General features: G+C 36.1%; 1 protein-coding gene across 2 annotated transcripts in view; it reads right to left on the reverse strand.

Moving 5' to 3' along the window:
• Nucleotides 1–12,303, reverse strand: part of LOC133830307 (uncharacterized) — a 54,641-nt gene that overhangs the window by 2,039 nt on the left and 40,299 nt on the right. The window contains exons 1-2 of one of the 2 annotated variants that reach the window (XM_062260264.1): nucleotides 1,519–1,844; nucleotides 255–609 (exon numbers count right to left, since the gene is read on the reverse strand). In XM_062260264.1, coding sequence (XP_062116248.1) covers nucleotides 255–580 — 326 coding nt within the window. In that variant the 5' untranslated portion in view covers nucleotides 581–609; nucleotides 1,519–1,844. Of the gene's footprint in view, nucleotides 1–254; nucleotides 610–1,518; nucleotides 1,845–12,303 lie in introns of those variants that run through there. The other variant, XM_062260262.1, reaches the window with a different exon arrangement.

Below are 12,303 nucleotides of genomic sequence, written 5' to 3' on the forward strand. Positions count from 1 at the left end.
ATCTATACGTGAAGCCCTTTCGAAAAGCAGAAACTAATGGAGTTCATCTTTATAGCTCTATAATCTTAATGGTGTGAATAATGTTCAAAATACAAAGTCTAGGATGAAACAAAAGGGCCCAGAAAAGGTAATATTAAGACTTTGAAGAGATGAACAGTAATGAAAGAAATCAGCCACAAATTTCTCAAGACATTATTATACAAAGTACGAGATACATTAAACATACATAAAAGTTTAAAGGGGTTGTTGCTTACTGAGTATAGTAGTAAAATATGGCACCTCCATCCACAGAAGCAGTGACAATGAGCAGTACCAAAAGAACAAAGAAAGCAACCAATCTGAAAACCAGTAGCCAAGCAGGGTGGACATTTTTCAAGCAAGGCTTCCAAGTTTCATCCTCATATAAAATTCCTGGACATCTTTCATTCTGGTTTTCTCCAATATTTTGTCTTGGTCTCCTTGAACATTCAAACTTGAATATTATAAGAAATGCCAGAATCATAGAAAATAAGACCCAAAGGGCACAAAGCAAGACCCTCCAGTTCAGCCAGTAACTTGACACTGTGGTATCGCCAGTCATGATTGGCTGCCAAGAACTTCCTGAGGATCCTGTTAGAAAACTCATGCTGTTAACTCTGTTTTTTTTTTTTTACTTTTTTAATTGTTGTTCTTTCAGTTCTACAATCTGGGGTAAATTTGGTTGGCACTTTGCTCAAAAGTATCAAAGGAGAAAAAAAAAGGAATAAATGTAAGCTTGAAGAATAAAATAATAGAAACAATCTGCACAATTTTTTTGAATTGTTTTTCCCTGAGAAAAGATGATTGATTTATAAATTAGTATGAGAAATAAATGACAATTAGAAAACCCAGAAGCATGAAATAATTCTAATGAAACCTTTTCAACATGGCAATTAAAATCCTTTAAAAAAAATCTGATAAACCAATAAAAAAAGAAGAGAAAATAAGGCAGAATAGTTTTTGAAAAAAATAGTATAGCTTTAAAAGTCCATGATCATGAAAAGGACCCAACACAGCAGAAATTATAAGAATAAAGTTGAAAAGAATAACTTGTTTGCAAAAGTAAAGCTCTAAATGCTGAAACCAACAACCAAAACTAGATTCTGAAATTCATAATATTTATCAAAACCCAGTTCCTACAATCTGAACAGAGTGCCACCAAATCTACTTATGATGTAAAAACAAGCCAACATTTAAGAGGAGGTTGAAAGGGAAGGTCGAATGAGTAATGGGTTTATCATTTCTTTCAAAGTTGATATAAAAGAGCTTCAGAAAAGATATGGATCTGAATGAAAAGCTGAAAACAACAAAACCCAACATGACTTATTTCACTACATTGATGAAGCCAAGCATGGATTCCAAACTTTAGAGGGTCTATTTTCACACAGACAAAAAAATATACTAAAATAAAAATTTATGTCTCAATAAATTTTAAAAATTAACTAATAAAAAAGAAGCAGATTAACTCCAAGTCCAAGCAAAGAAAAGTTTGATACTTACAAGAGAAAGCAAAAAAAAAATTATATCAGAAGAAGTGGTAGCTTATGAGAGAAAGAGATGCCTTGCTTCTTTCTTTCTCTTTGAAGAGAGAAAAACCATTTAGAGAGAGAAAGTGTGAAATGGGGTCATAAGGGGTAGTGTGGTGTTATATATAGATTTATATATGTTTTGAGCATAATAACAAGCTTCTCTTTTCTTTCTTACTATACCCCAGACCAGATTGTTTGTTGTCTCTCACCACACCAGTCACAGTCTCTAAATTTTCATGCACATAAAAAAATGGTACTATACTTCTCATGGGTCATACATGCATGCCTGCCATTGTTACCTTTTTCTTGGATAGCAATCCTTTATTTTTTTTTATTAATTATTATACTTTTAAATTATTATAAAATCACAAAAATAGAGGAAAGAGAAAAAAGGGAGTCAGGGACCATGGAACCTTTGTAATTTGGATTTTATTTATGTTGGTAATGCTTGGGGAAGAAGATGCTGTTGGAGTGTAAGAATAGTTTTTGGGTGCCGTGTATTGCTTCTGCCAATTAAAGAATAAAGCTTATACTATTACTACTCTGCCACGTATATTTATACATATACATATATTTATAGAGATTCATATCCCATGTGGTGAATGGGTTATGTCTTATGGTGGGACCCAAAATTCACAAGTTAATATGGATCAATCAACACAAAACTTCTTTGTTTTGTTTTGGATGTAATATATAGCAACATTTCTAGAAGACACAAATTATTATAAATTTGAAAAGAAATACATAAAAACATTCTAATATTGTTTATTGTAAGAAAATTGCTGCTACACAGTACTTTACTTTACTCTAAAGTACTTAACATTACATGATACCATATTTGATGATTTATGTAATTTAATATCTGGACCTCATATTAAATTAATGTTGTTGGACACTATATAAATGGCTTGTAACAATATTCAATTTTATTACCCACAATTAATGGCAATAACAAAAAAAAAGATGTTTGGTTTGATTCACTCGACGACATAAAATATATGTAGTCGGACTAACATTAGTGATAAGAATTGAGCCTTGTATTATTATAGTAGACGACACACTGAAATCATTAGTAGTGTTTATTTTCAACATAATGGCCAATAATTTGTGACTTTCTATAACATTGCATTAATGATTCAATAATCAAAGGAAGAAGAAACGGTTGTGGTGGGGGGCCTAACCATAACCAAAACAGTTATGTGGGAATGATTGTTAAAATCCAGACAGTGTGACTGTGGGACCCACAACTGATTTCCATTTTTTGCATGATAAGAACTGATCTAGGGAGCCTGATTGGTCAAAGGTGACTAATACGTAAAGAGAATAGAAATTATCAATTTTCTTTAAAATTTGTCTAAAAAGCTTTTTTCATTCTGTTAAAGCAAAGAGGTTGCTGCCCGACTTGGAAATGGGACCCCACGCGGCCTGACCACCGTCTTGACTTGGGCCTGACCACAACTCACAGCTAGCTCCTAGCTTGATGTGCACACTTTCCTATGTGAATTTACAAAATTGCCCTGATTGTATAGTGTCATTCTTTCACATGTAAAATGATTTTGGCCCGAAGAAAGGTTTAGATTGACAAAACTCACTTAAGGAATCCACTTTGGGTTTAGGGGCAATTACACTAGTTTTTCTACTTCGTTCTGTAAAATACATTATTAATTTTTTTTCTATTACTTCATACATTAGCTTATTTATATTTTTTTTATATAATTTAAATATTATATTTTTAAATACAATTTGTTCACTTAAATAAAAAAAAATACTAAATATTAATTAAAAACTCTTTGAAGGAGAAAAATAAAAGTAAAAATAATAAAATATTAATTGATTTTTTTTGAAGGAGTTCTATTGCCATCTATGGAAGTAGAGAAGAAATAATAAATTTTAAAATGAAGAACCAATTTATATAATCCGATGGAGAGTACTTTTAACTTATTTCTTCAAATTATTGAATAATTCTCAATTATGAAAAGAGCTGGTGAAAAATGTAAAGTAAATTATTACACATACGTACAATCACCTAGTCAAGCTTGCATTAATTAATCTAATATGGGTTACTCTTGTCTAAAAAAAGTTGAACACACACACGTCATCTCACCCTCATTTTTGTATTATTTTTTTCTTTAAAAATCTTCCCAACAAAAAAGAAGGAAAAAAAGTCATTACTCATTAGCCAAATTCTGTACCAAAAAGAGGAAATGAATGCGCGTAGACTAAAGTGCAAAGAGAAAAAGAAAAGACCCACAAATTTTTCGTTTTTATTTATTTATTGGAATTACTGTAAAGCTGAATATTCATTAACTAATGTACCTGTATCTTAATATATATGATTACTGCTAGACACACAAAAATTACAAATACTATTCAATTAAAGTAGTTTAAAGTGGGAATACATCACTTTGATTGTAATTGTGTAATTATATTGTGTGTGAATAATATGTGCAATTTGTGTGTGTAACAATCATTACACTATATATATATATATATATAAACCCCAAGTGTTTCAGTGACTTGAACCAATAAATAAATAAAGATAAGAAGTGGGGGTCAATTTTGAGACGGTGACAAACTTGGGGACCAAGTTTGAAAGCAACTAAACAAACTTTTCCCTTAAGCTATATGAGTAAATAACTTTAAGAATCAATATATAACACGTGTCAAATCAAATTCATCTCATTATCTCTTGTAAAACCTAGTTTTTGGGGTTTTGAGGAAACAATGTAGTATTTTATGTTCGGTGAATGAAAGAAACAAGTTAAGAAAACAAGGAATGTGGGCTTTAACTTGATAAAAAAGACATGTCTATTATGTATAGTCTATTTTTTGTTTGGCTTATATAGTTTAAAAATATATGGAAGGACCATACATATTTTGGATGTACTTGAGCTCAAGAACAAATCAAATATAATTCAGTGGAACCAAGTGAATAGAATTACAATAAGGAAAAAGAATGTAGTTTTCTTTACTTTAATTAATAAAATATATTAGGTAGTTGAAGAATAACAAAAGTGTGAACCCACCAAAATATATGAAGGAATCTCAACCATAAAGAGATATCTCTAACTAAGTCTATGTATAGTATAACTCAACTCATGCTTCATGATTTTCTATACTATAGTTCTTATAGTTCTATCTAAGGTGATTGAGTACTTTATTTTCTAAAGTTCATAGTATACGTACACCTTTTATTAATTAATCTTTTATTCACTTATTGAAAATGAGGATGATGAAAATTGGTAAAATGGCCATTTCTTGGTTTCATTGCTCTATAATGATCGAAATATAACACCCAAAAGCCCACTGCATGCAAAACCAATAATATTAATAGAAAAAAAGGCTGAAGGAATGAAAAAGTGTAATTCGTATTCCTTATATTAGAAAAGAGGGTACAAAGGAGCTATATAGTGGCATATAGCACGACCACACAACACATGGACTTTGCTGAATAAAAGAGCAATACTCAGCATAATAAAAGACGCAAAGCACACACTTAATGAAATTAATACACGTTAATCATTTGGTTTAACATCCCCCTCAAACTTAGTGGGCAAGGCAGCACAATGAGTTTGTTTCGAAGCTCTTAAAACTGATGAGTAACAAGGGGTTTGGTTAGGCAATCAACTAACTGATCCGTGGACGGTGTGTGTTGAAGCTGTAAGGTCCGATGCATAACATGTTCATGGAGAAAATGATAATCAAGTTTGATATGTTTCGTACGATCGTGCAAATGGATTGGAGGCAAGATGCAGTGTACTTAAATTATCACAGTAGAGAATAGGTGCTTGAGATAATGGCAGATGCAACTCAGAAAGCAAGGACTGAACCCAAGAAGCTTCAGTGGCTCCAGAACGCAGGCAACGAAAATGCAAAAGAGAATCGGTACTCGAACGAGAGACAACCTTTTGTTTAGAAGATGACCATGAGATGAGGTTATGTCCCAAAAATACACAATAGGCACTTGTGCTTCGACGATCGTCGGGGCAAGAGGCCCAGTCGGCATCAGTATACATAAGAAGTGTATGATCAGAGTGAGGTTGGAGAAGTAACCCAAGATGACTAGTACCCTTGATGTAGCACAAGACACATTTTGCAGCTTGAAAGTCAACATCTGTAGGAGCGTGCATAAACTGACAAAGTTTAACAAAGAAAGGGATATCAGGTCGTGTAAATGTGCAATATTGTAAGGCGTCGACAATGATGCGGTATTCAGTAGCTGATGGCAAAGGAGTACCACCGTGAGCAGATAATGTACCTAAAGGCAAGGGTGTGGCAAGTGGTTTGGAGTCGAGCATGCCCATTTTAGTGAGGAGATCATGAAAGTATTTAGTTTGGCTCAAATGAATACCAGCTGCTGATCTATGTACCTCCAAACCAGGAAAAAAAATGCAGTGAACCCATATCAGTAAAGGCAAATTGAGTTTTCAAGTGTTGACTACATTTTTCGCTATCAACCTTAATAAGAGAGATTAAATAAATGAACTATAAGAACGCAAGGAGTTTTACATGGTTCGGGTTATAAAAAGAACCCTAGTCCACGAGTCTCTGGTATTAAGAAGGTTGTAAGCTTGTGATTGCAAGCTCCAGTAGTGTATTCTCAGGCAGTATTTAGATTGCTCTGAGTACAAATAGTTTTCTCTCTAAAAATCTGAACCTTTTACAATGAGACTCCCAGCCCAATTTATAGAGGCTGGGGTCGTTAATGTTAATCATAAGTAATTAATACACATTCTTCTCATAATTGGGGGATTAATACACTTCAATGCATTGGGCTGCATTGGCTGCATTGAATAGACACCACGACCCAAACGAGATTTGCGGAGCCCACTACAGAAAGGTAACCTGTAATGCCCCAAGTTTCCTAATAAGGTTTAGGACCTTGATTAGGAGGCCGGGAGGGCCATAATTGATTTATTATAGTATTTAATGATTATATGCATGTTTACGTGAATTATATTATTATATGATGGTGGATGCATGCATATGGGAGAATTTATTATTGTGAGGGTATTCTGGTAATTTGGCTGCTGTGGGCGTAATCGCATAATTTGGGTGCATGATTGTGATTAATTAATATAGCCACATTATAAGGTGGATTGGTTCAAGCTAGTCGACATGAGACGATCGTGAGATGCGAGAGTTTGGTCTAGTCATAACAGGTATAAGTTCGGGGCTCGGGGTGAGTCTCGGGGTGAATTTAATGATTAGAGCATTACCGGGAATTAAAGGGTAATGAGATATGGATTATTGGTGTTTGAGGTTATTGAGAATAGCGGGAATTGGAGGGTGTTAAATGTGATTAATGAAATAGGTGCAAAAGGACGGTTTTGCCCTTGGTGGCTATTAAGGTTTTATTTTAGACCTAAGGGTATTTAGGTCTTTTTACCTTAAGAGATATATATCAGCCATTGAGGCTGTAGAAGAGTAACAAAAACAGAGCCTCTCCTCCTTCACTCCCGATAGATTTTCTTCCTCTTTTCTCTTTGGATTTTCGAGCTCAGTTTGAGGAATCGAGCCAAGGAACCAAGCTTAGCCAAGCTAGGGTTGTGCTCCACCATTGAAGAGGGTGTGTTGCCAAGATTAAGGTGAGTTTCTAGCCACTAGAACTCTTGGTTTTACTCTGTTTTATAAGTTAAGTTTCAGTTGGTTTTTGGGTTGGAAACTTGGGAATTGGTTGGAGTTTTGGCTAGGGTTCTTGGGGTTGTGGTCCTTAGGACATGTGGAGATGGTATTTGGGTTCATTTGGGAGTTAATTTGACGTTTGGAAGATTTTGGATTGGGTTAGAAATGGTAGAATCGAAGAAGGAAAAATCTGGGAATTGGCTGGTTGAAGGTAGCGCTACAGCGCCCAGTGTAGGGCGCTACAGCGCTACCTGCAGGGTGGCTGGGCGGTTTGTGGTTCTGCCTTGAGCGCTGGGGCGCTAGAAGGGCAGCGCTGTAGCGCTACCCTGTTCCTTCAGAACCCTGTTTTGGGTGTTTTTAAGGGTTTTTGACTTGGGGTTTCAATCTTTAAGGCCCGGGATCGAATCTACTCACTGTGTGGGCGTGTTTTGAGGTCCCGAGAGTGGGGTTTAGGTTAAGACCCTGTCTTTGGTAATTTTCATTAATTGGAGATTGTTTTGGTTATGACTAGGTGACCGTTAAAGGATTAAGGATCGATCGTTCTCAGGGGTCGTTCTTACTCTAACTCTCACTCGAACCGGAGGTAAGAAAACTGCACCCTGTGTATATGTGACATGCATGGCTATCATTGATGCATGATGGTTGATTATTGAGTATGACATGCATGGCTATTCTTGATGCATGTTGGTTGACTGTTAAACGTGACATGCATGGCTGCTATTGATGCATGTTGGATTGTTAAGTATGATGCGTGTGATGCATGAGAAACATGTGATTAGGACATGCTTTGTATACTGGGTATGATATTGTTCAAAGCTTAAGTCTCTGTGGTTGTGCATAGTCCTAATTGTACTGGTATCTATTAGTAAGCATGCTAAACACTTTGTTTATGGACATTGGACATGTGATATATGTTTGGTGGCATGGCTTGCCTGTATATGGCGCTGACTTATTAGTCAGAATCGACAATGGTGTCAGGTCCGTCTGTGAAGCTGTGACTTATTAGTTAAGTTCACCATGGGCTGAGCACTGGTCGTGTTTTACCGACCCAAGGGTCAGAAATGGCAGTGTGTTGTGAGCGCCGGGCCGATTAAAGATTGGATTTAATCAAGGTTGGCATTGAATGACTCATATGGGGTATTAATGCTAGACCGACCGGAAGGTCAATGAGAACTATAAGCGCTTGCCTGGTTTACAACCAGATGACTATAGCCAAGGTACAGAACCCCGGTGACTGTTTGTCACATGGCTAAGGGACGTTGTCCATAGTTTCGACTCTAGAGTCGTGAGGAAGGTTATGTTGGTGACTAATCACCATGCACCTATCCTAACCAATCTTATGAAAGGAACACTTATCAGTTGAGCCATGGTGACCCTATCGTCACGTGGCTAGAGGGAGCGATGCTCATTATTGTGACTTTTGGCTACTGTCACCTATCTGGATGGATCATTGGTTCCAAATGGTTACTATGGTTATAGTTGATATTATATCATGTTATACTGTGTTTTCTTGCTGGGCTTCGGCTCACGGGTGCTACGTGGTGCAAGTAAAGGCAAGAGGAAGCTGGACCATCCTTGAGTTGGAGAGCTTAGGTGATGACGTGTACATATGCAGCTGCTCGTTCGCCACGGCCGAGGTTTAAAGTGGAACTAGGGTTGAACCCTGTTTTGCCGCTTAGAACGGCCTGTTGTAAATATTTTGTGTAATAAACTCTGAAACGTTATTTTCGGGATCCCAATGTATAAATTAAACGTTCTAGTGAAACGTTACATCTTAACCAAAGTTTTAATCCCTAAACCGCTAATCATACTTAGTTCACGATTTTGGCCAAATGACTCGGTTAGCGAGTTTAGCACTGTTTACAAGGCACACCGTAACGGTCCCTGGAGTTGGGGCGTTACATAACCACTTTGCGAGGAACATGCCCCTGGGACTGTCAGGGCATGTTGTACGTACTTCTGTGTCAGGCGACGTAATGGGAGTGCCAGTTGTCGAGTCGTACCATCGATAACACTGTAGGCAGATCGCCCAAAAAGGTTGTCAGGTCTTCCTCTGAGGCAACTAATTTGCATTGGCTGACACCTGGCCTATCCTTGAGATTTCGAGGACTAGGTCCTCGGCCTGGTTAATAGCTGAGGGTAAGGAAATACGTGGACTACCAAGCATCCCTGGGAGGTAACCTTATGAAGACATTCACAGCTCTTGGGGCATGGCCCAAGAGAGATGTCGACGCCTTCTCATTATCCGAGGAGGATGACCTCCAACTGTGGGACTGACCTCCCGAGAACATATCCTTTGGGCATTGCAACATAAAAGAAGCACGTTTCTTACTTGGGAGATCACGTGTTCTTGGGTGAAAACACATAAAACATTTTCCCCCCAAGTCTCTACTTGTCCTCGGACAATGGAGACTTAGAACTGATGAAGGCTTCAAAAAGTCCTCGAACAGGAAATGCTTGGACTTCCGCTGACGTCACTACGAGATTTCCTGTCACATGCCTTAACCCCATTTTTAGGCCCAGCAATCGGTGCAATTAATGAAAGGTGAATTCCATTGCCCGAAACGTCTTTTCTGTACCCTAGGCGTCATTTCAGCTTACACTCGAGATTTTCCTTTTCAAATGGCAATGATCACGATCCGCACCACTCTAATTTTAGGTCCTTGGATCATCCTCGAGTACCCAGGTCCTAGATAATCCAACGGTTGGGATAAACTTACTTCGCTTCCAAGCATTGGGTCTATAAAAGGTCGAGAACCAAATTCCCAACGCTACTTTAGCTCATTTCAAATTTTTTGTGCCTTCAAACTCTCTCGACCTCTCTTAAACCCTTTTCTGCAAGTGCTTTTTCTCCAGTTCCTTCTGTCATTCTGGACGACTGGCGCGAGGCTTCATACTTCCGGGTGAATGGACAATTGTTCTTCAAAGTTCGCACTCAGTTCAACACAATCCGACGCTTCATTTTGAATACGTATCCCCAAACTGTGATTACAGTTTTCGTGCATATGTGAGAGTTTAGGGTGCATGCTTACGAGTTGTTTTTTTAGCTTTTCTGAGGTTGTTTTGCGTTTTTTGGGATCATAAATGGCCCATTTGACCACTCTGTAGTGTTCTGGGGCATCTTTCCTTAGTCTGCTTCCTTGGCCGGAATCTGGAATTCCGGTGATGTTCATCATCTCTGATGGTGTTCATCTTTTTCGGTGGTGCCTCTAGTGTCAAGTGCTTGGCTCTGAGTGTTGGGGTTTTATGCCCTAATTAAAACACAAATTCTTTGTAATCTCATTTTATTATCAATAAAAGAATAGAAATCATTTTTTTTACTTGGTTAATCACTTTGCTCACATGTTTTATTTTCATGATTATTTGTTTAATATAAACTTCTATTAAATCCCGAGCATATAGCTAATCTTATTTATCGTGACGTAATCACAGTGGAATATAAATATGATTATATGTTCAAAATAAGTTAGTCCTAAGATTAGTCAGTGCACCGGATTTACACTGACTTGCCAATCTACGATATGATCTACTTACACATTACAGTGTTATGTTCTTTCCAGAACATTAGCAAAGTAGATAAGATCGGATGTATTTGTTACATCGGAATGGACCGATATTGACAGTTGATAAGATAAGTAAACGTACCGTTATTATCTATTCTATTCCTATCATATAGTTGACCATAAGTCAATTCAATCTTAATTCTGAGTGGTTAGTATTCTAACTGATTGTATTATTTGAGTTCTTTTACTTGTTTGTTACCAGCAGCTTACCCTACGGACTAGCCCATACTTACATCTTGGGAACTCGGTAGTATAATTGAGTGGGAGTGTTAATCATAGATATGAACATCTATAGCTTCTGATGAATAAGTGAAACGATGGTTTCCTTTTAGTTTGGTTCAAGGTGTTAAATGATAGAGATCTCATTTCAGTAATTAAATTAGTTTACTGAAATATCATTTACAATGAACTAAGTGTTTTAAGGATAAAATACAATGAGGGGTAAAACAATATTTTAGTCTTATCTCATTGTAGACCGTCTATAGAGGATTGAGTGACAATTATGGTTGTAACAATGGATAATTAATAGCGTATCTATATTTGTTATAGAGCGTTCTATGAATTCAAGAATGCAATTCCGAGTCTATAGTGGAGTCACGAGGAATTAATAAGTTAGTAAATTTATTTGTTAGATTTATGATAACTTATTGGAGCTTGATTTCATAGGCCCATGGTCCCCATTGTACCTTGGATAAAATCATCTAGATAGTCTCAATTAATTGATTTAATTATAAATTAGAATTATCAAAGTTGACCAGGTCAATTTTGGATAGTTTCACAGAGTTGTGTAATTTTGAGAAGAAAAGAGAAATTATGGCAGATTTATTAATTAAGATAAATTGATATCTAAATTAATAAATAAGTTTAAATCAATGTTCAAATTATAAATAATTAATTTGATAAATGATTTAAATAATTATTTAATTAATTAAATCCATAGAAAATAATACATGCCTTGATTTTAAGTCCAATGAGCTTATAATCAAATGAGAAATTTCACGGGCCTATAGCCCATGATAATTTTGACCTAGGGCTTCAAAATAACTATTATTTTATTGGTTTTTTAATTAAATTAAATGGCCTAATTGAGTCTATAAAAGGAGTGCTTAGAGAGAAGTCATGAGTTTAGATTTCTGAGACGACAGATAAGTTTAATCACTGGTTTTCTGATAGTCTTAGATTCTCTCTAAACACAAGTCATTTTCTAAGCCTCTTTGTTATTTTCTCTTATTCTCTCTATATCTATCTCATGTGTTGAGAATTTCCCACACTAGTCTAGGTCGTGAAGAAAATTGCCCACAATTCTAAGGATACATTGGAAGATTGTGAAGAAAATAGAAGATCGGTTCAGTTTCTTGATAATACTCTGTGATTGAGAGGATACAAGAGTTAGAGAAATTGAAGGAAGGACTGTTTCATTCCGCTGCGTAAACTATAAGTATTCTATACTTTGTTTCTCTTTGAATTCAATTTTAGAAACATGTTTTAGGCTATCTCATATTAATTTGTTTAGTATTAGATATACATGAAAGTAAATAAAGATCATGTATAAGCTAATGCAACACTGA

The sequence above is a fragment of the Humulus lupulus genome, chromosome 4, assembly GCF_963169125.1.
Source record: "Humulus lupulus chromosome 4, drHumLupu1.1, whole genome shotgun sequence".
Lineage (NCBI taxonomy): Eukaryota > Viridiplantae > Streptophyta > Magnoliopsida > Rosales > Cannabaceae > Humulus > Humulus lupulus.